General features: G+C 44.2%; 2 protein-coding genes across 2 annotated transcripts in view; both read left to right on the top strand.

Annotated features, from left to right (window-relative positions):
- Positions 1-1,326: 1,326 nt before the first annotated feature.
- terf2ip (telomeric repeat binding factor 2, interacting protein) lies at positions 1,327-21,283 on the top strand. The gene is made up of 8 exons (XM_084167088.1): positions 1,327-1,377; positions 9,714-9,838; positions 13,759-14,100; positions 16,619-17,372; positions 17,515-17,630; positions 18,031-18,393; positions 18,572-18,752; positions 19,266-21,283. Exons 3-8 carry the CDS (start codon positions 13,783-13,785, stop codon positions 19,400-19,402), a joined length of 1,869 nt encoding a protein of 622 aa, XP_084023214.1. The 5' UTR covers positions 1,327-1,377; positions 9,714-9,838; positions 13,759-13,782; the 3' UTR covers positions 19,403-21,283.
- A 303-nt stretch (positions 21,284-21,586) lies between these two features.
- Positions 21,587-24,343, top strand: part of rnf123 (ring finger protein 123) — a 266,404-nt gene continuing 263,647 nt past the window's right edge. The window contains exons 1-3 of the mRNA XM_084167697.1: positions 21,587-21,745; positions 22,958-23,101; positions 23,613-23,700. Coding sequence (XP_084023823.1) covers positions 23,017-23,101; positions 23,613-23,700 — 173 coding nt within the window. The 5' untranslated portion in view covers positions 21,587-21,745; positions 22,958-23,016. The remainder of the gene's footprint in view (positions 21,746-22,957; positions 23,102-23,612; positions 23,701-24,343) is intronic.

Genomic DNA, 24,343 nt, shown 5'->3' with positions numbered 1-24,343 from the left:
GGATGAATACAGAAACTAGTCAACAATACAACGTCATTAGTTACTTCAAAGTCTTGTCTAATAAAATATAATACATCTGGATTATTTCAACCATTGAGTTATACCTATTTACTACTGATTTATAAACTATATATAAACTAATAACGAACAGTCTAAGCAGCTTCTAAACACTTAAACAGACATAGGGTACCTTAAAGGAACCAATAGCTAGCTATATGATGTCCCCTGATGTTTTAGTCATTATTTCAACCTCCTCTGTTTTGATTGCAGGTTCAGGAAAAGAAGGACGCTGCATCTGTCATTATGTCCAGACTGAGCGTCTCTCGCTTTAGTTACTCACGTTTGTCCTTTTTCCATGAGGAGTCAATGGCTGCTCCCTTTCCCACATGGTTCTATGGGCCCTGGTCAAAGGTTCCATATGGGACACAGACATTCTCTCTGGTAGGCTGTGGGGGTGGGCGTGATCTATTGAGATACAGTATGTGATAGATTTGTATATGTATATATATATATATATATATATATATATATATATATATATATATATATATATATATATTATTTATTTATTTATTTATTTAACTAGGCAAGTCAGTTAAGAACAAATTCGTATTTATAATTACGGCCTATATACACCGTATGATGTAACACACGTGTGTGTGTCCATGTGCTTCTCTCTGAGTGTGTGTGTGTGTGTGTGTGTGTGTGTGTGTGTGTGTGTGTGTGTGTGTGTGTGTGTGTGTGTGTGCTGTGTGTACATGCTCTGTGTGTGTGTGAAATGTAAAAATGTAAATTTAGCACATCTCTAGACTGTTGGTGACGGTAAATCCAGGGATTAGGGTTTTATTACCTGCTCTGTCAGCAGGGGGCTATCTCATCCTAACTAAAACAAACATTAAATCCCCTTTTTAGTAATCAAAGCTCTGACAGGTTAATGGGGGGGCTACAGGCTTAATGGACATAATGGTAGCCATTTATCACAACCTTAGTCAACTTGGTGGTTCTGGTACCCAAGTGTCTTAGAGTAGGAGTGCTGATCCAGGATCAGGTCCCCCCTTGTCCATGTAATGTATTGTTCGCTTTGATCAGAAGTTAAAACTGATCCTAGATCAGTACTCATACTCTGAGACGCGTCATGAATACTGCCCACAGTCAGTAAATGAGCTGAGATTTTATTTTCTTTGTCGCCATCTAGTGTCTGAAATCATTAAGCTTACGCAAGGTGGCGGTAGTCAGCAAACAGCAGGTCTGTAGCAGCTTGCGTTTCGTCTGTCAGTGTAGAAGAAGAGAATGACGCATGCGCACTTCACTTTGAACGTCACATTTGAAAGCTGTTGGTATTTTCCGAGTTGGAGGATCAATCTTTGAAAACATCAGGTATGTTGTTCTGCAACACTTGTATAAATTAATTTCTAGCTGTTTGATCTGATTATCAGTTTTTCGTACTGCATCCTCTATCCACAACTTCCAGTGTTTGCAAGCTAGCCACTAGTTAAGGCTGTACATTGCGATATGAATGTTCAATACATAGTAGGTTGACTGGTGAGTTTAATGTGGCTCATTTCACACCGGTTTCAAATTCCTAATACAACTTTTCACAGTTGTAATTTGTTGGTGTCAGAGAGTAGGCTGATACCCCATTTCATGTACCCAAGATCCATAGGTAAGGCTGCACATTGCAATATGAATGCCAATACGCACAATAGGCTGTATTGTGAGGTTATTTCCCACAGTTAAAGTTCTCTAATATGAGCTACGACGCAAATATTTGTGTAAACTTCAGAATTGTAATCTGTGGGTGTCACCGAGTACACGGATACCCCAATCCATTTGGACCCAAGATCCAAAGGTAAGGCTGTACATTGCGATATAAGTATGCCCCCACTACAATTCTGAAATCTAATACATCCACAATGCGATTAACTGATTTTAAAAAAAAAACTAATGATTGTCTTTTGTTTAATTTATATAACAGCATTCCGACCTTGTTTAGCGTTATCTATTTCAAATATGGCATGATTACACTATTTGTGTCCGTTTGAATCACTTTCAATGTGGGGACTTTTATTTTGAAGGCGAAACGCAAATTCCACTATTGTGACTTATCCTTATTGTGGCTAGCTTCACACAGGTACTTGTCTCTTCTCTAACGCCCAGGCCCCGGTTTCCCGATAGCGATGTAATTTAGTCTGAGTGTTTTAAAGATGCATCTTTCCTACAAGGGCCGCAGATGTAACATGCATCTCCCAAAACTCCATGCAGAGAGAACGTCGTTGAAGCATGTGTCGATACTGACAGGATTGAAAGAAAGGCAGTGCTGATCTCAGATCAGCTTTCTCCATTCAAATGTTACCTTCGCATTAGAATTGTTCCACAATACTGAGGACGGATCAGCTCCTAGAGAGATACAGTGTTATCACATATGGCTGCAAATATTGAGGCGGCTTATTGTAATGCTGATCCTATAATAATGCACAAAGTCAAGATTTGGCACATCAACATTTGCGCACATGTTACACATTATTAAATATATTGAGGCAAAACTTAGACAGTAGTCTACAATTAGCAAAATAAAACTCAATACGATTGAAATATATAGGCCTGTACTGTGTTTATCTTTTAATGCAGACATCTAGGTTTTAATTTGAAACATTTTTTTTTTTACCCTTCGCTTGTTTGTGACAATTGCAAAGTAATTGGCAACTTTGTATTTGTAGTCGACTTAGTCAGAGAGGAAGAGGCGAAGCGAGTGGTTTCACTCTCGCCTAAATCTGTCCAAAATAAGCCCAATGTGTTCCTATGGGTTTCTTTTGGACCTAAGCTTGTCGCCTGCCTTCCCGCCTTAGGGAGGATGACTCATTGTTAGGGCGGAGACTTGAGCATCTCGTCATTTTATACAGCTTCGTTTTGAAGTTATCGGCGGGCACAAAGATTCTATGTTCAGCGGAGATCTTCTGTGTATAAAGTGACGCGGGAGGGCAAAAAAAAGCATCTAACGACACACTTAGCTGTTTTATGTGGTCTGAGGCAGTCGGCAAATAACTAGTGTTTTAAGTGCAACTTTAGTAACGATGGTTTTGGGAAAGTTAACAGCTCGTAGATTTAATGATGCTCAGCCTTAAGATGCTTTTGGGAAACGAAGCCCTGGAAACTCCTATTCAACCTTCCATTAGACAGCGCTGCAAGCGTTACAATGTCAAAATACTTAAGTTACTCACCAAAGATGGAGTTTCGCTGACCAACTATCTACATTTACGGCCGGTGTGTACTGCCGAAGAGACATTTTTTCGGTTGCTTGTACATGTTTTATTTAGACATCTTTTGGAAGCACATACCGGCCAAAAGGGAGGCAATATGCTGTTTTCTTGGCTTGGTGGTCTATGGACCAATTTAAAGGTCAATACCGGTGATTGCGTGTAAGCTAAAAAAAAAAATTCTGCCATTCAGGAAGGTTAGACCTATGTGAAGACACACACTGCATAAGGCCATGTTTATTAGTTACCTGTAGCTGCTAAGGGCGTTATATTTACAAGAAAGCTTCCTATCCAGGTGAAATGGAGATGTAAAACCACAATGTCACTGACCCCCCCCCCCCCATCCATGTATTGATTAGAGAATTTCAGTTCACCACTTCCCTGATTCTATAGGGATATTTAATGTGTGATTAGGTCAACATTTGAATACCTTCCTGGTGGGTTCCGTTACCGCTCTTATGAAAGGAACACCTTTTATTTTGTCCAAATTCCTCCCCCTTTTGACTTTCTACAAATATTTATCCTTTTTACATTTTAAATGTTTTATAATAATAATAATAATTATTATTATTTAAATGTTTTAGTCATTTAGCAGATGCTGTTATCCAGAGCGACTTACAGGAGCAGTGAGGGTTAAGTGCCTTGCTCAAGGGCATTATTACAGCGGTAGGGTCAGTCCACCTCGAAAAAGCACAAGAGGATTATCGACACCCACCATCTCAGATTGTTCTGAAATTGTTTCTGTAGTTAGTAACAGATACGATTAGCATTTCTGATACGTTATTTTGTTTTAATATACCTTGATCTCTAAGGGAGACTAGATTAGTTGCCGTACTTACGTGAACACAAACGCTTGCATCTTTCATAGCGAGTTAGCGAGGGACGGAGAGAGAGGGGAGGGGCACAGTATAGGCAGGTCGGCCACCAGACAGTCAGAACCCTGCACTAGGCCTATCTATCAGTATAGGCAGGTCAGCCACCAGACAGACAGTCAGAACCCTGCACTAGGCCTATCTATCAGTATAGGCAGGTCAGCCACCAGACAGACAGAACCCTGCACTAGGCCTATCTATCAGTATAGGCAGGTCGGCCACCAGACAGACAGAACCCTGCACTAGGCCTATCTATCAGTATAGGCAGGTCAGCCACCAGACAGACAGTCAGAACCCTGCACTAGGCCTATCTATCAGTATAGGCAGGTCAGCCACCAGACAGACAGTCAGAACCGTGCACTAGGCCTATCTATCAGTATAGGCAGGTCAGCCACCAGACAGACAGTCAGAACCGTGCACTAGGCCTATCTATCAGTATAGGCAGGTCGGCCACCAGACAGACAGAACCCTGCACTAGGACTATCTATCAGTATAGGCAGGTCGGCCACCAGACAGACAGAACCCTGCACTAGGCCTATCTATCAGTATAGGCAGGTCAGCCACCAGACAGACAGAACCCTGCACTAGGCCTATCTATCAGTATAGGCAGGTCGGCCACCAGACAGACAGAACCCTGCACTAGGCCTATCTATCAGTATAGGCAGGTCAGCCACCAGACAGACAGAACCCTGCACTAGGCCTATCTATCAGTATAGGCAGGTCGGCCACCAGACAGACAGAACCCTGCACTAGGACTATCTATCAGTATAGGCAGGTCGGCCACCAGACAGACAGTCAGAACCCTGCACTAGGCCTATCTATCAGTATAGGCAGGTCAGCCACCAGACAGACAGAACCCTGCACTAGGCCTATCTATCAGTATAGGCAGGTCAGCCACCAGACAGACAGAACCCTGCACTAGGCCTATCTATCAGTATAGGCAGGTCGGCCACCAGACAGACAGAACCCTGCACTAGGCCTATCTATCAGTATAGGCAGGTCGGCCACCAGACAGACAGAACCCTGCACTAGGCCTATCTATCAGTATAGGCAGGTCGGCCACCAGACAGACAGAACCCTGCACTAGGCCTATCTATCAGTATAGGCAGGTCGGCCACCAGACAGACAGAACCCTGCACTAGGCCTATCTATCAGTATAGGCAGGTCGGCCACCAGACAGACAGAACCCTGCACTAGGCCTATCTATCAGTATAGGCAGGTCAGCCACCAGACAGACAGAACCCTGCACTAGGCCTATCTATCAGTATAGGCAGGTCAGCCACCAGACAGACAGCACTAGGCCTATCTATCAGTATAGGCAGGTCAGCCACCAGACAGACAGAACCCTGCACTAGGCCTATCTATCAGTATAGGCAGGTCGGCCACCAGACAGACAGAACCCTGCACTAGGCCTATTTATCAGTATAGGCAGGTCAGCCACCAGACAGACAGAACCCTGCACTAGGCCTATCTATCAGTATAGGCAGGTCAGCCACCAGACAGACAGAACCCTGCACTAGGCCTATCTATCAGTATAGGCAGGTCAGCCACCAGACAGACAGCACTAGGCCTATCTATCAGTATAGGCAGGTCGGCCACCAGACAGACAGAACCCTGCACTAGGCCTATTTATCAGTATAGGCAGGTCAGCCACCAGACAGACAGAACCCTGCACTAGGCCTATCTATCAGTATAGGCAGGTCGGCCACCAGACAGACAGAACCCTGCACTAGGCCTATCCTATCTATCAGTATAGGCAGGTCGGCCACCAGACAGACAGAACCCTGCACTAGGCCTACAGGGCCTATCTATCAGTATAGGCAGGTCGGCCACCAGACAGACAGAACCCTGCACTAGGCCTATCTATCAGTATAGGCAGGTCGGCCACCAGACAGACAGAACCCTGCACTAGGCCTATCTATCAGTATAGGCAGGTCGGCCAGCAGACAGACAGAACCCTGCACTAGGCCTATCTATCAGTATAGGCAGGTCAGCCACCAGACAGACAGAACCCTGCACTAGGCCTATCTATCAGTATAGGCAGGTCGGCCACCAGACAGACAGACAGAACCCTGCACTAGGCCTATCTATCAGTATAGGCAGGTCGGCCACCAGACAGACAGAACCCTGCACTAGGCCTATCTATCAGTATAGGCAGGTCGGCCACCAGACAGACAGAACCCTGCACTAGGCCTATCTATCAGTATAGGCAGGTCAGCCACCAGACAGACAGAACCCTGCACTAGGCCTATCTATCAGTATAGGCAGGTCGGCCACCAGACAGACAGAACCCTGCACTAGGCCTATCTATCAGTATAGGCAGGTCGGCCACCAGACAGACAGAACCCTGCACTAGGCCTATCTATCAGTATAGGCAGGTCGGCCACCAGACAGACAGTCAGAACCCTGCACTAGGCCTATCTATCAGTATAGGCAGGTCAGCCACCAGACAGACAGTCAGAACCCTGCACTAGGCCTATCTATCAGTATAGGCAGGTCGGCCACCAGACAGTCAGAACCCTGCACTAGGCCTATCTATCAGTATAGGCAGGTCGGCCACCAGACAGTCAGAACCCTGCACTAGGCCTATCTATCAGTATAGGCAGGTCGGCCACCAGACAGACAGAACCCTGCACTAGGCCTATCTATCAGTATAGGCAGGTCGGCCACCAGACAGACAGAACCCTGCACTAGGCCTATCTATCAGTATAGGCAGGTCAGCCACCAGACAGACAGAACCCTGCACTAGGCCTATCTATCAGTATAGGCAGGTCGGCCACCAGACAGACAGAACCCTGCACTAGGCCTATCTATCAGTATAGGCAGGTCAGCCACCAGACAGACAGAACCCTGCACTAGGCCTATCTATCAGTATAGGCAGGTCAGCCACCAGACAGACAGCACTAGGCCTATCTATCAGTATAGGCAGGTCAGCCACCAGACAGACAGAACCCTGCACTAGGCCTATCTATCAGTATAGGCAGGTCGGCCACCAGACAGACAGAACCCTGCACTAGGCCTATCTATCAGTATAGGCAGGTCAGCCACCAGACAGACAGCACTAGGCCTATCTATCAGTATAGGCAGGTCAGCCACCAGACAGACAGAACCCTGCACTAGGCCTATCTATCAGTATAGGCAGGTCAGCCACCAGACAGACAGCACTAGGCCTATCTATCAGTATAGGCAGGTCAGCCACCAGACAGACAGAACCCTGCACTAGGCCTATCTATCAGTATAGGCAGGTCAGCCACCAGACAGACAGAACCCTGCACTAGGCCTATCTATCAGTATAGGCAGGTCAGCCACCAGACAGACAGAACCCTGCACTAGGCCTATCTATCAGTATAGGCAGGTCAGCCACCAGACAGTCAGAACCCTGCACTAGGCCTATCTATCAGTATAGGCAGGTCAGCCACCAGACAGACAGAACCCTGCACTAGGCCTATCTATCAGTATAGGCAGGTCAGCCACCAGACAGACAGCACCCTGCACTAGGCCTATCTATCAGTATAGGCAGGTCAGCCACCAGACAGACAGCACTAGGCCTATCTATCAGTATAGGCAGGTCAGCCACTAGACAGACAGAACCCTGCACTAGGCCTATCTATCAGTGTAGGCAGGTCAGCCACCAGACAGACAGAACCCTGCACTAGGCCTATCTATCAGTGTAGGCAGGTCAGCCACCAGACAGACAGCACTAGGCCTATCTATCAGTATAGGCAGGTTAGCCACCAGACAGACAGAACCCTGCACTAGGCCTATCTATCAGTATAGGCAGGTCAGCCACCAGACAGTCAGAACCGTGCACTAGGCCTATCTATCAGTATAGGCAGGTCGGCCACCAGACAGACAGAACCCTGCACTAGGCCTATCTATCGGCAATCAAAAGCTGTATCTCACAACGGAATGCTGTATCTTGCAATGTCTCACAACTTCAGTGAAGCAGGGCCAATAACCAAGAGAGTAGGCTAGGATATTCTACAGACCAAAGACTGAACACACACTTGCATCATTAGCGAAGTGCCATTGAGCCAGAACGAGGGAGAGAGAGGAGGGGGTAAGCAGATAGAATGTCTTGGTAATCTGTATCTCGCAACGCCTCGCAAATTCACCAAAGTAGCCTAAAGTTTGCCATTTTACATTTGATATTTTAGTCATTTAGCAGACGCTCTTATCCAGAGCGACTTACAGTTAGTGCATACATTTTTTAAAATTTATTTTTTCATACTGGTCCCCCGTGGGAAACGAACCCACAACCATGGCGTTGCAAACGCCATGCTCTACCAACTGAGCTACACGGGGACTCTCTGGTTTTATTTAACCCTTGGCCTAAATGGAAAGGGGATAAATTAAAATGTTTCTTACAGAAGAAATATGAAAAGCATAAACATGGTAGCAATTGAAGGGGAACAGTTTTGGATATTATGGGGAGATTAGTAGCCCAAAGGTGAGGACAACAGATGACCTGACAAGACTGGCTCCAAACATTGCACTGTTGATTTTGGTTCCAAAAAAAATACTGAATCTTAGGTGTCGATTCCTAGCGGGATTTCAAATTTATACACTCAGAAATGGGAGTCGGCGTGCAAGGAGTCAAGGAATCAAATTTTTTTTTTTCGAGTCGACTCCGGAGAAAGGCGAGCGACAGCAGAGAAGTACTGTACGGCAATACTTTGAGAAGTGAAATGAGAAGGAAATGCAAACTTTGTGGAAGAATTGAGGTACAGTAATGGTAGTACTGGTGCAATGCTGAACCTTCTGAAAGATGACGCACCGTAAGACCCAAACCGTTGCTGGCAGCAGTGCAGCTGCATTGTGAATTCACATGGAATTTTATGCATTTTTCTTATCATAAAAATAAAAAGCCTGTTTAAATGTTAAGAAAATAAGAAGTTTGGTCCAAATTGGATGTTTGGTACTATATTTACTGAATATGATCTGAATCCTATAAATTAAAATGGCCGATTTGGGTGCAATCAATGAGCTTAATTTCTTCAAGATGATAACATTTAATTTCAACAAAAGAATGTTTCAGGAATGCCAATCTCATATGTTTCTAACTACATAAACAATTTCAGAACAATAGCTTGCTGAAATGACATGGAACAACTGTGGTTATTTTTTCACTGTACATACAGTGGGGAGAACAAGTATTTGATACACTGCCGATTTTGCAGGTTTTCCTACTTACAAAGCATGTAGATGTCTGTAATTTTTATCATAGGTACACTTCAACTGTGAGAGACTGAATCTAAAACAAAAATCCAGAAAATCACATTGTATGATTTTTAAGTAATTAATTTTCATTTTATTGCATGACACAGTTGAAGTGTACCTATGATAATAATTACAGACCTCTACATGCTTTGTAAGTAGGAAAACCTGCAAAATCGGCAGTGTATCAAATACTTGTTCTCCCCACTGTATCTAATTTTCAATAGTTTCTTATCCAAATGACATATACCTACCTGTAGAACCATGTTAGGTCACTGACCTCCCTCCATAGTACATCCATTAGAATTACCATTTTCCATTGCACTGATTTTACATGAATATTTCCAATTATGGGTGTTCTTTTCGTTAGCTCACTGTCCTTATGAGCTACAGGTCTACGGACAGGTGTCGTGTCTACGGACAGGTGTCGTGTCTACGGACAGGTGTCGTGTCTACGGACAGGTGTTGCGGGGTCCTTTACTGCTCTTATAAAAGGTACACCTATTATTTTTTGAAAAATCCAGCCCTTTGATTTTTTACATATTTATCCTTTGTGGTTAAAGCTGTGGTTATTTTTTTCTGATCTAATTTTCTGTAGCTCTACATCCAGATGGTTTTGAAATCTAATACTGAAAAATATTTTTATATTTAGTGCCTTCAGAAAGTATTCAGACCCCTTGACTTTTTCCACATTTTGTTAGGTTACAGCCTTATTATAAAATGTATTAAATTGGTTCCCCCCCCCCCCCCCCTCATCAATCTACACAATACCCCATAAGGACAAAGCAAAAACAGGTTTTTAGACATTTTTCTAATCTATATGGAAAAAAACAGAAATATCACATTTACATAGGTATTCAGACCCTTTACTCAGTACTTTGTTGAAGCACCTTTGGCAGCGATTACAGCATCGAGTCTTCTTGGGTATGACGCTACAAGCTTGGCACACCTGTATTTGGGGAGTTTCTTCCATTCTTCTCTGCAGATCCTCTCAAGCTCTGCCAGGTTGGATGGGGAGCGTCGCTGCACAGCTATTTTCAGGTCTCTCCAGAGATGTTAGATCGGGTTCAAGTCCGTGCTCTGGCTGGGCCACTCAAGGACATTCAGAGACTTGTCTCGAAGCCACTCCTGCATGGTCTTGGCTGTGTGATTAGGGTCGTTGTCCTGTTGGAAGGTGAACCTTCACCCCAGTCTGAGGTCCTGAGCGCTCTGGAACAGGTTTTCATCAAGGATCTCTCTGTACTTTGTTCTGTTAATCTTTGCCTCGATCCTGACTAGTCTCTCAGTCCCTGCTGCTGAAAAACATCCCCACAGCATGACAGCTGCCACCACCATGCTTCACCGTAGGGATGATGCCAGGTTTCCTCCAGACGTGATGCTTGGCATTCAGGCCAAAGAGTTCAATCTTGGTTTCATCAGACCAGAGAATCTTGTTTCTCATGGTCTGAGAGTATTTAGGTGCCTTTTGGCAAACTCCAAGCGGGCTGTCACGTGCCTTTTACTGAGGAGTGGCTTCCGTCTGGCCTGATTGGTGGAGTGCTGCAGAGATGGTTGTCGTTCTGGAAGGTTCTCCCATCTCCACAGAGGAACTCCAGAGCTCTGTCAGAGTGACCATCGGGTTCTTGGTCATCTCCCTGACCAAGGCCCTTCTCCCCCGATTGCTCAGTTTGGCCGGGCGGCCAGCCCTAGGAAGAGTCTTGGTAGTTCCAAACTTCTTCCATTTAAGAATGATGGAGGCCACTGTGTTCTTGTGGACCTTCAATGCTGCAGACATTTTTTGGTACCCTTCCCCAGATCTGTGTCTCGACACAATCCTGTCTCGGAGCTCTACGGACAATTCCTTCAACCTCATGGCTTGGTTTTTGCTCTGACATGCACTGTCAACTGTGGGACCTTTATATAGACAGGTGTCTGCCTTTCCAAATCATGTCCAATCAATTGAATTGACCACAGGTGTACTCCAATCAAGTTGTAGAAACATCTCAAGGATGATCAATGGAAACAGGATGCACCTGAGCTCAATTTCGAGTCTTATAGCAAAGGGTCTGAATACTTATGTAAATAAGCTATCTGTTTTTAATTTTTAATACATTTGCAACATTTTCTAAAAACTTGTTTTCGCTTTGCCATCATGGGGTATTGTGTGTAGATTGCTGAGGAAATTGATTTATTTAATCCATTTTAGAATAAGTATATGTAACAGTCAATACTTTCCAAAGGCACTAGGTGGAGCCATTGACCACAGGAGCTCTTACCAAATTTTTTATTTTATAATAATAATAATAATATGCCATTTAGCAGACGCTTTTATCCAAAGCGACTTACAGTCATGCGTGCATACATTTTTTTTGTGTATGGGTGGTCCCGGGGATCGAACCCACTACCCTGGCGTTACAAGCGCCGTGCTCTACCAGCTGAGCTACAGAGGACCACAATTTTATTTATTTATTTTACCTTTATTTAACTAGGCAAGTCAGTTAAGAACAAATTCTTATTTACAATGACGGCCTACACCGGCCAAACCCGGACGACGCTGGGCCAATTGTGCGCCGCCCTATGGGACTCCCAATCACGGCCCGGTTGTGATACAGCCTGGGATCGAACCAGGGGGTCTGTAGTGACGCCTCAAGCACTGAGATGCAGTGCCTTAGACCGCTGCGCCACTCCGGAGCCCGCGTATCAAATCAAATCACTTTGATACATGTATTAAATCAAATCACTTTTTCTTCTTCAAACTGCATTGTTGGTTAAGGGCTTGTAGGTCTACACGACCTTACAGTGAAATGCTTACTTACAAGCCCTTAACTAACAATGCAGTTTTAAGAAGAAAAAAAGTGATAAGTAAAAAATAAAAATAATTAAAAGCAGCAGTAAAATAAAATAACAGTAGGGAGGCTATATACAGGGGGTACCGGTACAGAGTCGATGTGCAGGGGGCACCGGTTAGTCGAGGTAATATGTACATGTGGGTAGAGTTAACAGTATTATTGACATCCGCACCGCCAGCTGAATAGTTTCCTTGCTAGTTATCTTCCCTTATCCCTTTTGATCCATTCTGTCTGTGTCTTTGTTTTGAGGAAGCCCGATACATGAAGCTTAATAATTCTTTAAATAAAATATATTTTTCAATGATGACCTAATAATTATTTAGCACCTTTACTCACATTGCAGAGGTCGCATTAGCTTTCAGACATCTGCATTTTCAAAACGCAGACATAAAATATGTTGTGTTTTAAACCATTTCACCTGCGTGGTTTTATATTGAAAGTCAAAATTTTTTTGGCTTCATAGGGTTGTGCAACTAGTTTTTCTTCACACAGAATACATTAGTGCAACACATTCGGTAGAAAATCGTTTTCATCAGATGACAACAGAAGTGCAACGCTATTTGGCTAGCAGCCACACAAGTAAATTAGCTTATAATGTAAAAGCAATGTTTGTTTCTTTGTTGCTAAAACTATGCATATTTCTGTTTAGCAAGCTACATTTCCTAAAGTTTTGCTTGAACTTAATTTGCTACAACTGAAAAGTTGTACAACTGAAATGTGTCTTCCGCATTTAACCCAACTGAATCAGAGAGGTGCGGGGGTCTGCCCTAATCGACATCCACGTCATCGGCGCCCCCGGGGGGAACAGTGGGTTAACTGCCTTGCTCAGGGGCAGAACGACAGATCTTTTACCTCGATCAGCTCCCAGCAACCTTTCGGTGCAACTATAGCACGTCCTTTTATGTTCATGATTTGGAGAGAACACTGAATGAAGCCCAGCAGAATTTACAATAACAATTTTTAAAAATCTGCGTATTATCTTTCCTTTTCTGCGTGAAAAAATAAAGAATCCTGCGTTAACGTGACCCCTGCATTGGTTGAACGCCTTCCACTTCTTTCCATATTTGAAAACGAACACTTAAAAATAGAAAAAAACTTAAATACAGCCAGTATGATGCTGCGTTTTGCATCATATTATGCAAAATGCATCACACCGGCTGTATTTTGAAAGTTATATATCTTGAAAACTTGATTGCTGACATGGGAAACATTTTGAAATGGACTAATGAATCAGATACCCCAAAAAATAGTTTTTGGGTGGAATTTTCCTTTTAAGATGGACCCTTAGCAGGGAGTGCATAATATTCCCCAATTGAAAGTCACTTTTTGAGAACGGAACAGAGAAAATAAAGGGTGCTCTACCGTCATATGATTCTAGATATATCACTCATCATCCTAGGACCTTCAGTGGAAGAGGAATTGACAAGCGAACTCTGAATATCTAACCAATATCTAAACTGAAAAATGTTTACTGCAGTGTTACCGTTGCTGAAGTAGAGGCGAGAAGCTATGTTTATTGTAGCTTCAAGCACTTGCTATTATTTGCCCTAACTTCATCCATATTATTAAACTGCAGTTATTTTGTAGTTTTTTCTATAGGCTCCTTCAACCATGTCGTCCAGATTAGGAGGTAGGTCTTCTCCCATCTCCCCCGTTTTGTTCCTGACGGTGGACGGTGAACCCATGCGCTTCTTCCTGCGTCCCGGCCCCATCAAGGTTCAGCTGCAGCCCATCATCAAGGCGGGCGGAGGCCTGGTGTGCAGGGCCCAGGAGCCTGGGGCTTTCCTACTGGTGGACCCAGAGGAGATGGGGTCTGTTGCGGGTTCGGCAGCCCACTGGTACGTGTCCACCCAGTACATCCGGGACTGCATGGAGAAGAACCAGCAGCTGGAGGTGGATGATTACCGCTTCAAGCCTGACAACGTACAGGTATCTTGATATAGAGCAGGGTTGTCCCCAGGATTTTTCAAACAATGTGGGGCTGTTGAGTATGATGTGGGGGGGGGGGGCAGCTGCCGTAATTCACAGTGAGCTCCAAAACTAACGGGACAGTGACACATTTTGTGTTGTTTTGGCGCTGAACCGCAGCACTTTGGGTTTGAAATGATGAAATGACTGAGGTTAAAGTGCAGACTAATTTGAGGGTATTTCCATCCATATCGGGTGAACCGATAACACTTTTTATACATAGTCCAAAAGTATTGGGACAAATTCACTTATGTATTAAAAGTAGTCAAAAGTTGAGTATTTGGTCTCATATTCATAGCAATGATTACATTAAGCTTGTGACTCTACAAACTTGTTGGATGCATTTGCTGTTTGTTTTTAAGTTGTGTTTCAGATAATTTTGTGTCCAATAGAAATGAATCGTATACATTGTGTATTATGTATTGTGTCATTTTGGAGTCACAAAAAAATTCTATATATACAGTACCAGTCAAAAGTTTGGACACACCTACTCATTCAAGGGTTTTTATTTTATTTTACAATTTTCTACATTGTAGAATAATAGTGAAGACATCAAAACTATGAAATAACACATATGGAGTCATGTAGTAACCAAAAAAGTGTTAAAACAAATCAACATTTATTTTATATTTGAGATTTTTCAAATAGCCACCCTTTGCCTTGATGACAGCTTTGCACACTCTTGGCATTCTCTCAACCAGCTTCATGGGGTAGTCACCTGGAATGCATTTCAATTAACAGGTGTGCCTTGTTAAAAGTTAATTTGTGGAATTTATTTCGTTCTTAATGCGTTTGAGCCAATCAGTTGTGTTGTGACAAGGTAGGGTTGGTATACAGAAGATAGCCCTATTTGGTAAAAGACCAAATCCATATTATGGCAAGAACAGCTCAAATAAGCAAAGAGAAATGACAGTCCATCATTACTTTACTTTAAGACAGTCAATACAGAACATTTCAAGAACTTTGACAGTTTCTTCAAGTGCAGTTGCAAAAACCATCAAGCGCTATGATGAAACTGGCTCTCATGAGGACCGCCACAGGAATGGAAGACCCAGAGTTACCTCCGCTGCAGAGGATAAGTTCATTAGAGTTTCCAGCCTCAGAAATTGGCAATTAACTGCACCTCAGATATTGGAGCCCAAATAAATGCTTCACAGACAAGTAACAGACATCTCAACATCAACTGTTCAGAGGAGACTGCGTGAATCAGGCCTTCATGGTCGAATTGCTGCAAAGAAACCACTACTAAAGGACACCAATAAGAAGAAGAGACTTGCTTGGGCCAAGAAACACGAGCAATGGACATTAGACCGGTGGAAATCTGTCCTTTGGTCTGGAGTTCAAATTTGAGATTTTTGGTTCCAACCACCGTGTCTTTGTGAGACGCAGAGTAGGTGAACGGTTGATCTCCGCATGTGTGGTTCCCACCATGAAGCATGGAGGAGGAGGTGTGATGGTGTGGAGGTGCTTTGCTGGTGACACTGTCTGTGATTTTTTTAGAATTCAAGGCACACTTAACCAGCATGGCTACCACAGCATTCTGCAGCGATACGCCATCCCATCTGGTTTGCGCTTAGTGGGACTATCATTTGTTTTTCAACAGGACAATGACCCAACACACCTCCAGGCTGTGTAAGGGCTATTTAACCAAGAAGGAGAGTGATGGAGTGCTGCATCAGATGACCTGGCCTCCACAATCCCCCAACCTCAACCCAATTGAGATGGTTTGGGATGAGTTAGATCGCAGAGTGAAGGAAAAGCAGCCAACAAGTGCTCAGCATATGTTGGAACTCCTTCAAGACTGTTGGAAAAACATTCCAGGTGAAGCTGGTTGAGAGAATGCCAAGAGCGTGCAAAGCTGTCATCAAGGCAAAGGGTGGCTATTTGAAGAATCTCAAATATAAAATATATTTTGATTTGTTAAAACACCTTTTTTGGTTACTACATGATTCCATATGTGTTATTTCATAGTTTTGATGTCTTCACTATTATTCTACAATGTAGAAAATAGTAAAAATAAAGAAAAACCTTTGAATGAGTAGGTGTTCTAAAACTTTTGACTGGTACTGTGTTTCTAAACACTAATACATTAATGTGGATGCTAACATGATTACAGATAGTCCTGAATTAATCGTGAAAAATGATGAGTGAGAAGGTTACAGACTCATAATCATACCCCCAAGACATGCTAACCTCTCACCGTTACAATAACAGAGGTCTGTAACTTCCTCACTCATCATGATTCACAATTCATTCAGCATTAACCCGTAATCATGGTAGCATCCACTTGTAGAAGTGTTTTAGAAACATGTTCTATGACAGTCTGCACTTTAACCTCATTGTCATTGTATCCTTTTAAAAGTGCTGGAGTACAGAGCCAAAACAACAACAAAAATGTGTCACTGTCCCAATACATTTGGAGCTCAATTGTTGTGTCACCGTGGAATGACACTTCGATAAACTCTCTCCCTATCTACAGGTGAACGTCCAGACCAGGTCAGCGAAACAGAGGGTAGGTAGAAGTGGGCGCTTGGGCTACACTCCGGAGGAGGACGAGGCCATCGTGAGCTACATCTGTGAGCGCAAGCGTGAGGCGCAGGGGAACAGGGTGTGGCAGGAGATGGAGAAGAAGGGTCTGACCTGTCACACCTGGCAGTCGATGAAGGACCGCTACCGGAAACAGCTGAGTCACAGACAACCTGAGCCTCAGGACTGCAGGGGAGGGAAAAAACCTGCCGCTGCTTCGGAGGAGAAAGGAGGGAACTCGTCTGAGAAAGAGAGAGAGAAAGACATCCCACCACAGCCCTCCTCACTTCAGAAAGACGCTTCACAGTCGGATATTATTATGCCGTTGGCCCAAGAGTCAGACGCCCCGGAGACTTCCACTGAGTCCGAACTCCCTCAGGCATCATCAGACGCTGGTCTCCAACTCGCACAGATGTCCCCTCAGAAAGACCAGGCTCAGTGCTCTCCTGAAGGAACGGGAACAGAGGAACCAACTGTTGACCCCTCACCCCAGCCCCAGCTAGAGCCATCTACGTCAGGCCTTTCCCAGTCTGACACGACCACACCCCAGAAGCTCCCTTCTAAGAGACCCCACCAGCCCTCTCCTCCTGGGGGCAAACACCCACATCCCCAGCCTGAGGAGGCAGCAGCCTCACTTAAAAGAGCCAGGTCAAATAGTGGAGCAGTGGCGGAGGTCCTGGAGAAAAGGGATTCAGCAGTTACATCAGGTAGGGTTAGGGTTGAAGAACTGATAGGACTACCCCTCTCTCTCTAGATCTCTCCATTTGTCTCTCTCGCTCTCTCCCTTTCTCTCTGTCTTTCTTTGTCTCTCCTCTGTTAGTTATAACATATATTTTGTTCTTGCTTCAGGAGAGAAGGCAACAACCTCCAACACGACAGAGGGGCAGCTGGGAAAGAAAAAGGCCAACAAGCGAAAACTGGGTATCCTCGAGAGTGCAGTGAGAGAATTCGAGGGGTCAGATGAGGTAAGATAATCTGTGACACCTAGGCTAGTTATTACACATTTAGGATCTAGAATCAGGAAGAACCATGTAGTCCAATCTCTCATGTTTAGGATCTAGAGTCAGGAAGAACCATGTAGTCCAATCTGTCATGTTTAGGATCTAGAATCAGGAAGAACCATGTAGTCCAATCTCTGATGTTTAGGGCCTAGAGTCAGGAAAAACTCTGGGCAGATCGGGAAAACCTCCTGGCCCCACTCATACTGAATACAAATAAGCTAACTGTATTTATTGTACATGTATTAGAATGTCAGTGGTTGTATTCATTAGTGCACACCGTAGCAAAAGGTTTTGCAACAGAGAACGACAACAAACGTTACGGTCTGTTTGGTTGCTAGTACTGGCAGTTGTTTCCCTTTCCTAGTCAGGTGATGACGATGAGACTCCAGACCTGACTGAGATTGCTTCCCCTCCCTCTGCTCCTCCTCCTCCTTCTCCTGGACCAGGACCAGGACCAGGACCAGGACCAGGACCAGGCCGGGAGACCCAGACAGAGAACAGCTCTGCTCAGATACAGCTCCAGCCTGCTGCCCAAGAGAAGAGCTCAGAGACCCAGCCTGAGGGCCAACTAGCTGAGGCCAGTGGTCCCGCAATGAGTGGGTCGTCCACAAATGCCCCCACGGTCCTAAATGCCCCTGCAACGAGTATCCCTGTCCCGAAAGACCCTGCTATCCCCTCCACCTCTACAGTTCCTCACCTGTTCCTGTTTGAGCATGACTCCCAACTGGTAAGAAGGGGCAGACACCATTGAGGTTTTGAAATCGCTCTTTTAGCTTCAGTGATTTTATTGTTTTATTTTTAAAAAACATTGTGTTTTATGTTATTTTCCCTTTTACTGTTTTCTTATTTGCTGCGATTTTAAATGCACTTTCAATCAAATGTGATTTGTTTTGATTTGATTTGAGGCGGAGGAAGAGGAGCCTTCTCAGCCCTTCACCCAGCTCCAGCTCCAGCAGGCCAAGCAGCTGGTCCTCAGCCTGATGAGGGACTCTAAACTGGGGCTGGTCGCTGTCACCAAGGCACTCCTGAAAAACAGTGGAGATGTCTCCGCCGCTCTGCGAGACCTACTGATGATGCCTAACACAGGTAGGTAGCCCAGTGGCTAAGGAGGTGGCGGAAAATTCATCTGGAGGGCTGCTGGTTTAAAATCCCAACAAAAAATAGTGCCTACCATTGAGCCCTTGAGCAAGGCATTTAACCCATAACATGCTCTCTATCCAGGGGCTCTTCACTGCGGTTTGACCCTTTTCCGGAGACACTTGAAACCCCACCTCTTTAAGGAATACCTGGGATAGGATAAAGTAATCCTTCTACCCCCCCCCCCCCCCCCCCCCCCAAAAAAAAAAAAAAAAAATACATATTGTAAAGTGGTTATCCCACTAAGGTGAATGGTTACATTCACATAAGGTGAATGCACCAATTTGTAAGTCGCTCTGGATAAGAGCATCTGCTAAATGATGTAAATGTAACTGTAACTGTCTGTGCTATCACACGCGGGGGGGCGCGGGGGGGGGGGGGGGGGGGGGGGTTAATGAGCAGAAGACACATTTATTGTTCACAGTAACATATGGACACTAAAATTGTATTATATTATTGTAGGGAGCGGTGTTCGGCAGGGCCCTCGATGGGAACGTCATGACGACTGCCTGCTGCTGTCAGCTGACCCTTCAGAACTCCACAAAAAGTTTGGGGAAGAGGGCGTGGCCAAGAGGATGGCTTTCCTCGATGGAGAGTGACACTGGGGTTCAATTTGGTTCAACGGTATGCAACGTTGTGTGGCGGTTTGTACTGAACAACACGTTTCCCCCCAAAATGATCGCACCGTTCTTCAACAGTTTTTGAGGTATGACCATTTTAAATCGCACAATTTGTACGGCAAGCACACCATACACAATCGCACCTCTGGGCCAACTTAATCACAATGTTCTTTCCAGTGTTGTATTAACCAAACAGAAGAAAACAGGGAGGGACTAACTTAGCCCTTGATCATGACTCCCGGTTGCATTATATTACACATACGAGTCATTGGACGAAGGCGCTTCGCTTGCAGTAGGGTTTTGGAAGCATAAGGACCTTATTTTTAATATCAGCAATAATTAATTTTCAAAAAACAAAAGGTTAACTTGATACACACCTTTATAGGGTTGTGGTTCCCACACGGACAAACGTGTTGTCACTGAAAAATAATTTTGGCTGCAACTGTGTTAAAACCGGTTAAAACAGTGTACAGTGTTATTTTGTGTGTTTTTTGCATTTGGGAAATTATTTTGATGTGATATGAAAGTAGAGGACTTTATGTTTCTGGAACCGTACCGCAATTGAGAATCGATTCAGGTTTAGATGGAGCATTTGGCTGTTTTGGCTTCCAGAGCCACTTCACCCTTTATTCAGAACATGGAAGGTCCTTTTTTTAAATGTTATTTTACCTTTATTTAACTAGGCAAGTCAGTTAAGAACAAATTATTATTTACAATGACGGCCTACACCGGCCAAACCCGGACGACGCTGAGCCAATTGTGCGCCGCCCCTATGGGACTCCCAATCACGGCCCGGTTGTGATACAGCCTGGAATCGAACCAGGGGGTCTGTAGTGACGCATCAAGCACTGAGATGCAGCGCCTTAGACCACTGGACCCTTGGGACTATAAGGAATAACATTAGACTCCTTTAGTCCATTATTGGTCTAGGGCTACCTGAACTTGTCCAACAAGAATAATAGTTATCACAGTGTTATACAATTTTAAATCGTATGTCTTTCTTGTCTCTGACATTTAATGTTTTTTTTTTTTTCATTGATTGTGGTTCCTAATAGGACTATACAGTATGTGCTTCAGGAAACGCCTCGCCCTTGATCTTGACTCTGTTCCATTACGTTACACACACACGAGTCATTGGACGAAGGCGTCTTCTGTAGGGGGGAGTTTTGTTAAGAGCCGCGACGCTCGGTCTGAACATTAACATGCATCGCTTGCGGTAGGGTTTTGGAGGCATAAGGACCTTATCTTTAATATAAAAAAAACAACAACACATAAACACCTTTTTATAGGGTTAGGGTTCCCACATGGCCATATTTCCATGTTACAGCGCTTGTTTACGGATGACTACTTGTGCTAATTAGATATCTGCATCTCCTAATGCCTGTGTAAACGATGGACGCCACAAACGTGTTGTCACTAAAAAAATATGGTCGGCTGCAACTGTGTTAAAACAGTGTACTGTAAGTGTGTATTTTGCATTTGTACAATTATTTTGATGTGATATGAAGGTAGAGGGATTAATTTTTCTATAACCGTCCCGCAATTGAGAATCGACTCACCTTTTTAGATGGAGTATTTGGCTGTTTTGGCTTCCAGAGCCACTTGGCCTTTAAACAGAACATGTAAGGTCCTTGGACTGGCTAGATTTAGTCCATAATTGGGCTAGGAAATGCCATGCCCCATGTAAGAAAGCAGATTTTAACTTGTAATATTTTAGCTTTTGTAATGTGTCTGTTTGGAATTCAAATGTGTTCTTTTTGAGCAATAGTAATAAACATGCTACATATGTGAAATATACTGTATGCATATGATGATTTGTGACAATCTGTCATTGAAATAAAATAATTCGCTTTATAAGTAACCTAACTTGCTTGATTCATACAGCAAATGTAGTGATAATATGCATGTTGAGTGAATTGGCGGGAGATGGGTCATATTGGTTTTGGGTATTTGGGTTGCCAAACAGTTTCAGTATTAAAACATTTAGTAGCTTGTGCAAAATATATGACCAATGGCAACAATACCACCATACACAATACATCGCACAACCATGTCATTATTTTTGGACCACTGTCTGCTACTCCGACTGAATATATCTCATCAGCTCATTCGCGTTTCTGCAACGAGATCTATTTTGGACCAGCTGGTACTCCGTGACTTCGAATCGCTTGACAAGGAGAGGATTTGTTAAAACGTTTTAAAGGGGGGGGGTTGCGACCGTCTGGATACATAACCGCACGTTACTGGAAATTTAGTCCAAACAAGCATAGTTGATATTTCAATACGTTTTCGGAGGTCTTCGAGTTCTTGAAAGGGAACCGGGTAAGTGTCCAACCAGCCAGTTAGCAGCTAACGCTAGCAATCCAGTACAGACAGCGGTCCAGCTGCACTGCAAAAACAACGGAGAACAAGATCGCTAAATAATCATAGGCTAACGTACTTTATCAGCTCCGTAGCCAGCGACACTCATGTAAAAGGTTTGCGTGTTCACATAGCTACTGTAGCTAGCTATTTTATGGAAATGTGGTTATGTTTTTTTTGTGCACAACCGCACAATCCTTAGCAACTAGCTAGCAAGCTAACGTTGGCTGCAATCTGGGTACAACACCTGGCTAGCTAACAACTAGGTACAATAACAACTTTAATGTACGGGTAGTCAATGTGTAACCTATTTGCACTACAGTAGTGATTTGGTTAGTTTGGCTATAAAGTATTTTAGTTCGCTACCAGCTTATGTTGCACCAGGCAGTTACTAAACTTGGCTAGCTAACGTTAGATTTCCTACCCTACCACCACAAGCTCACTGGCTATCTAACGTTAGCTAGCTAGCTAGCTAGCTACAGTGGCCACAGTCTGAAATGTACTTGCCTTGCTAGTTAGTTAGCTAGCTAGGTAACGAACGTTACTGTAATTGTCTTGTACGGTGTGTCTATCCGCCTAAGCCCTGTTCTGTTCTTACATACCTGCTGTGTACGTACGCGTTGTATACGCTCCAATACACACTTGTATTGCATTGTAATACAGGTTAACAGTTGTTTTTCAAAAGGGTGAGGAGACGTTACTGCGCTTAATTTCACATATGTAACGTTAGCTACCTAGGTAATATAACAAACTTCTCAACTCCATTCCATGCAAAGCTATAGCATTGGTACTACAACGTTAGCAACTCCATTCCATGCAAAGCTATAGCATTGGTACTACGACGTTAGCAATTCCATTCCATGCAAAGCTATAGCATTGCTTCTACGATGTTGGCTAACATTGCTATCTTACAGACTAGAGCAAATGTTTAGTCAGTGTCACCCAACCCAGACGTAGGTACCAGGAGCCCCTCATTATTTATGCATGCAGTAAGTATGTCCCATATGGCTCCCTATTCCCTATAACATTGCACTACTTTTGCCCATGGCCCTGCCGTCCCTGGTTAAAAGTAGTGCACTATATAGGGAATAGGGTGCCATTTGAGACGAAACGGTATGTTTTTCTCAGTGTGCAAGAAGGTGGTTTATTATGGTTGTGGTGGTCTTTTCCTAGCTGTGCATGGGAAAACATCGGCAGGTAACTCCATCTCCTGACCATCCCACTGAGGCAGAATGAGTTCTAAGGGGGGAGGAAGCACAGCCCTGACCCGACGAAACTACAGACTGGCCTCCGACACAGACAAGCCCAAAGTCACAGGTGAGGAGAGGGGGAGCAGGGATCAGAGGAGAGGACAGGTTAGAGGGAGAGGGAGGGAGAGGGGGAGGGAGAGAGAGATGGGATGGCCAAAAGTCAAGTCAGGCGAGGAGAGGAAAAAGGAGGGTTAGAGAGGTGGCGAGGAGAGTAAAGGATGGTAGGGGAGTAGAGGATGGAGGGAGGGATAGATGGTATCCAGGTCCCAGATCTGTTTTTGCTGTCATGCCAACTCCTATGGTCATTGTTTCAGGCGTATATGACTATTGGAGTTGACAAGACGGCTGATCAGAGACTGTTCTGGAACCAGCCTAGTACAGCTCCATTTTGTTGTCACATTCTTTCCCCATTGGACTTGGTCTCTGTCTTTCTCTGGTATTGTTAGAACACTGAGTGGCACTATTATATGTCAACATATTCTGTCTGTTTATTGTGGTCAGCACCATTTCAACTGGTCAAATTCCTGGTACATGTACATCTGGTTATTCTGATGTCTCTCTCTCTCTCTCTCTCTCAGGTATTGTGAATGAGAAATTACTGAGTGACTACCTACACCATGTATTTCCTGCCTCTCACCTGCCACGCCCCCCACTGGCTTCCCTCAGGTATCGGCCTGACTGTCTACAACTCTTCTCTTCTACCAATGTCTACTACTCTCAGAGGGAAGGTTTCCCGGACACAGATCAAGCCTAGTCTTGCACTAAAAAGCTATTTCAATGGAGATTCCCCAATTGAGCATACCTTTTTAGTCTAGGATTAGGCTTAATCTGTGTCTGGGAAACTGGCCCTTATAGTGTGTTTCCTCATTGGTTGTGATGCTTGTGCCATAGAAATATAATCTATGGAGATTCTATTTCTATGGTGTGTGTACTGTGTGGAAATAGACACTACATCAACAGATGCTTTTCAGTGTTTATTTCTCTGTGGCCTTTAAGAGTTCAGTGATCCTGCAATGTCCCTTTTTAATAACAAACGTATTACCTTCCTGGTAGCAATCTCAGGTTGCATCTCACATGGCACCCGGCCTATTCCCTATGTGGTGCACTCCTTTTGACCGTGGGCCCTAAAGCTCTGGGGCCATATCAAACGTGTCAGAGTAAGAGTGCTGATCTACGATCAGGTACCCCAGTCCGGATGTGTAATATCATTAGTTGTGATCTACAGGGTATTTCTGGATCAAAAAAGGGGATTTAGGTGGTGGGCGTGGCAGGGGGCGTGGCAATGAGCACGGGTTGGCCTGTCGGCGTG

The sequence above is a fragment of the Coregonus lavaretus genome (assembly GCF_964263955.1).
Source record: "Coregonus lavaretus genome assembly, chromosome: 8".
Classification (NCBI taxonomy): Eukaryota; Metazoa; Chordata; class Actinopteri; order Salmoniformes; family Salmonidae; genus Coregonus; species Coregonus lavaretus.
Note: the sequence above shows the minus strand (reverse complement) of the source record. Positions and strands in the feature narration are given on the sequence as shown.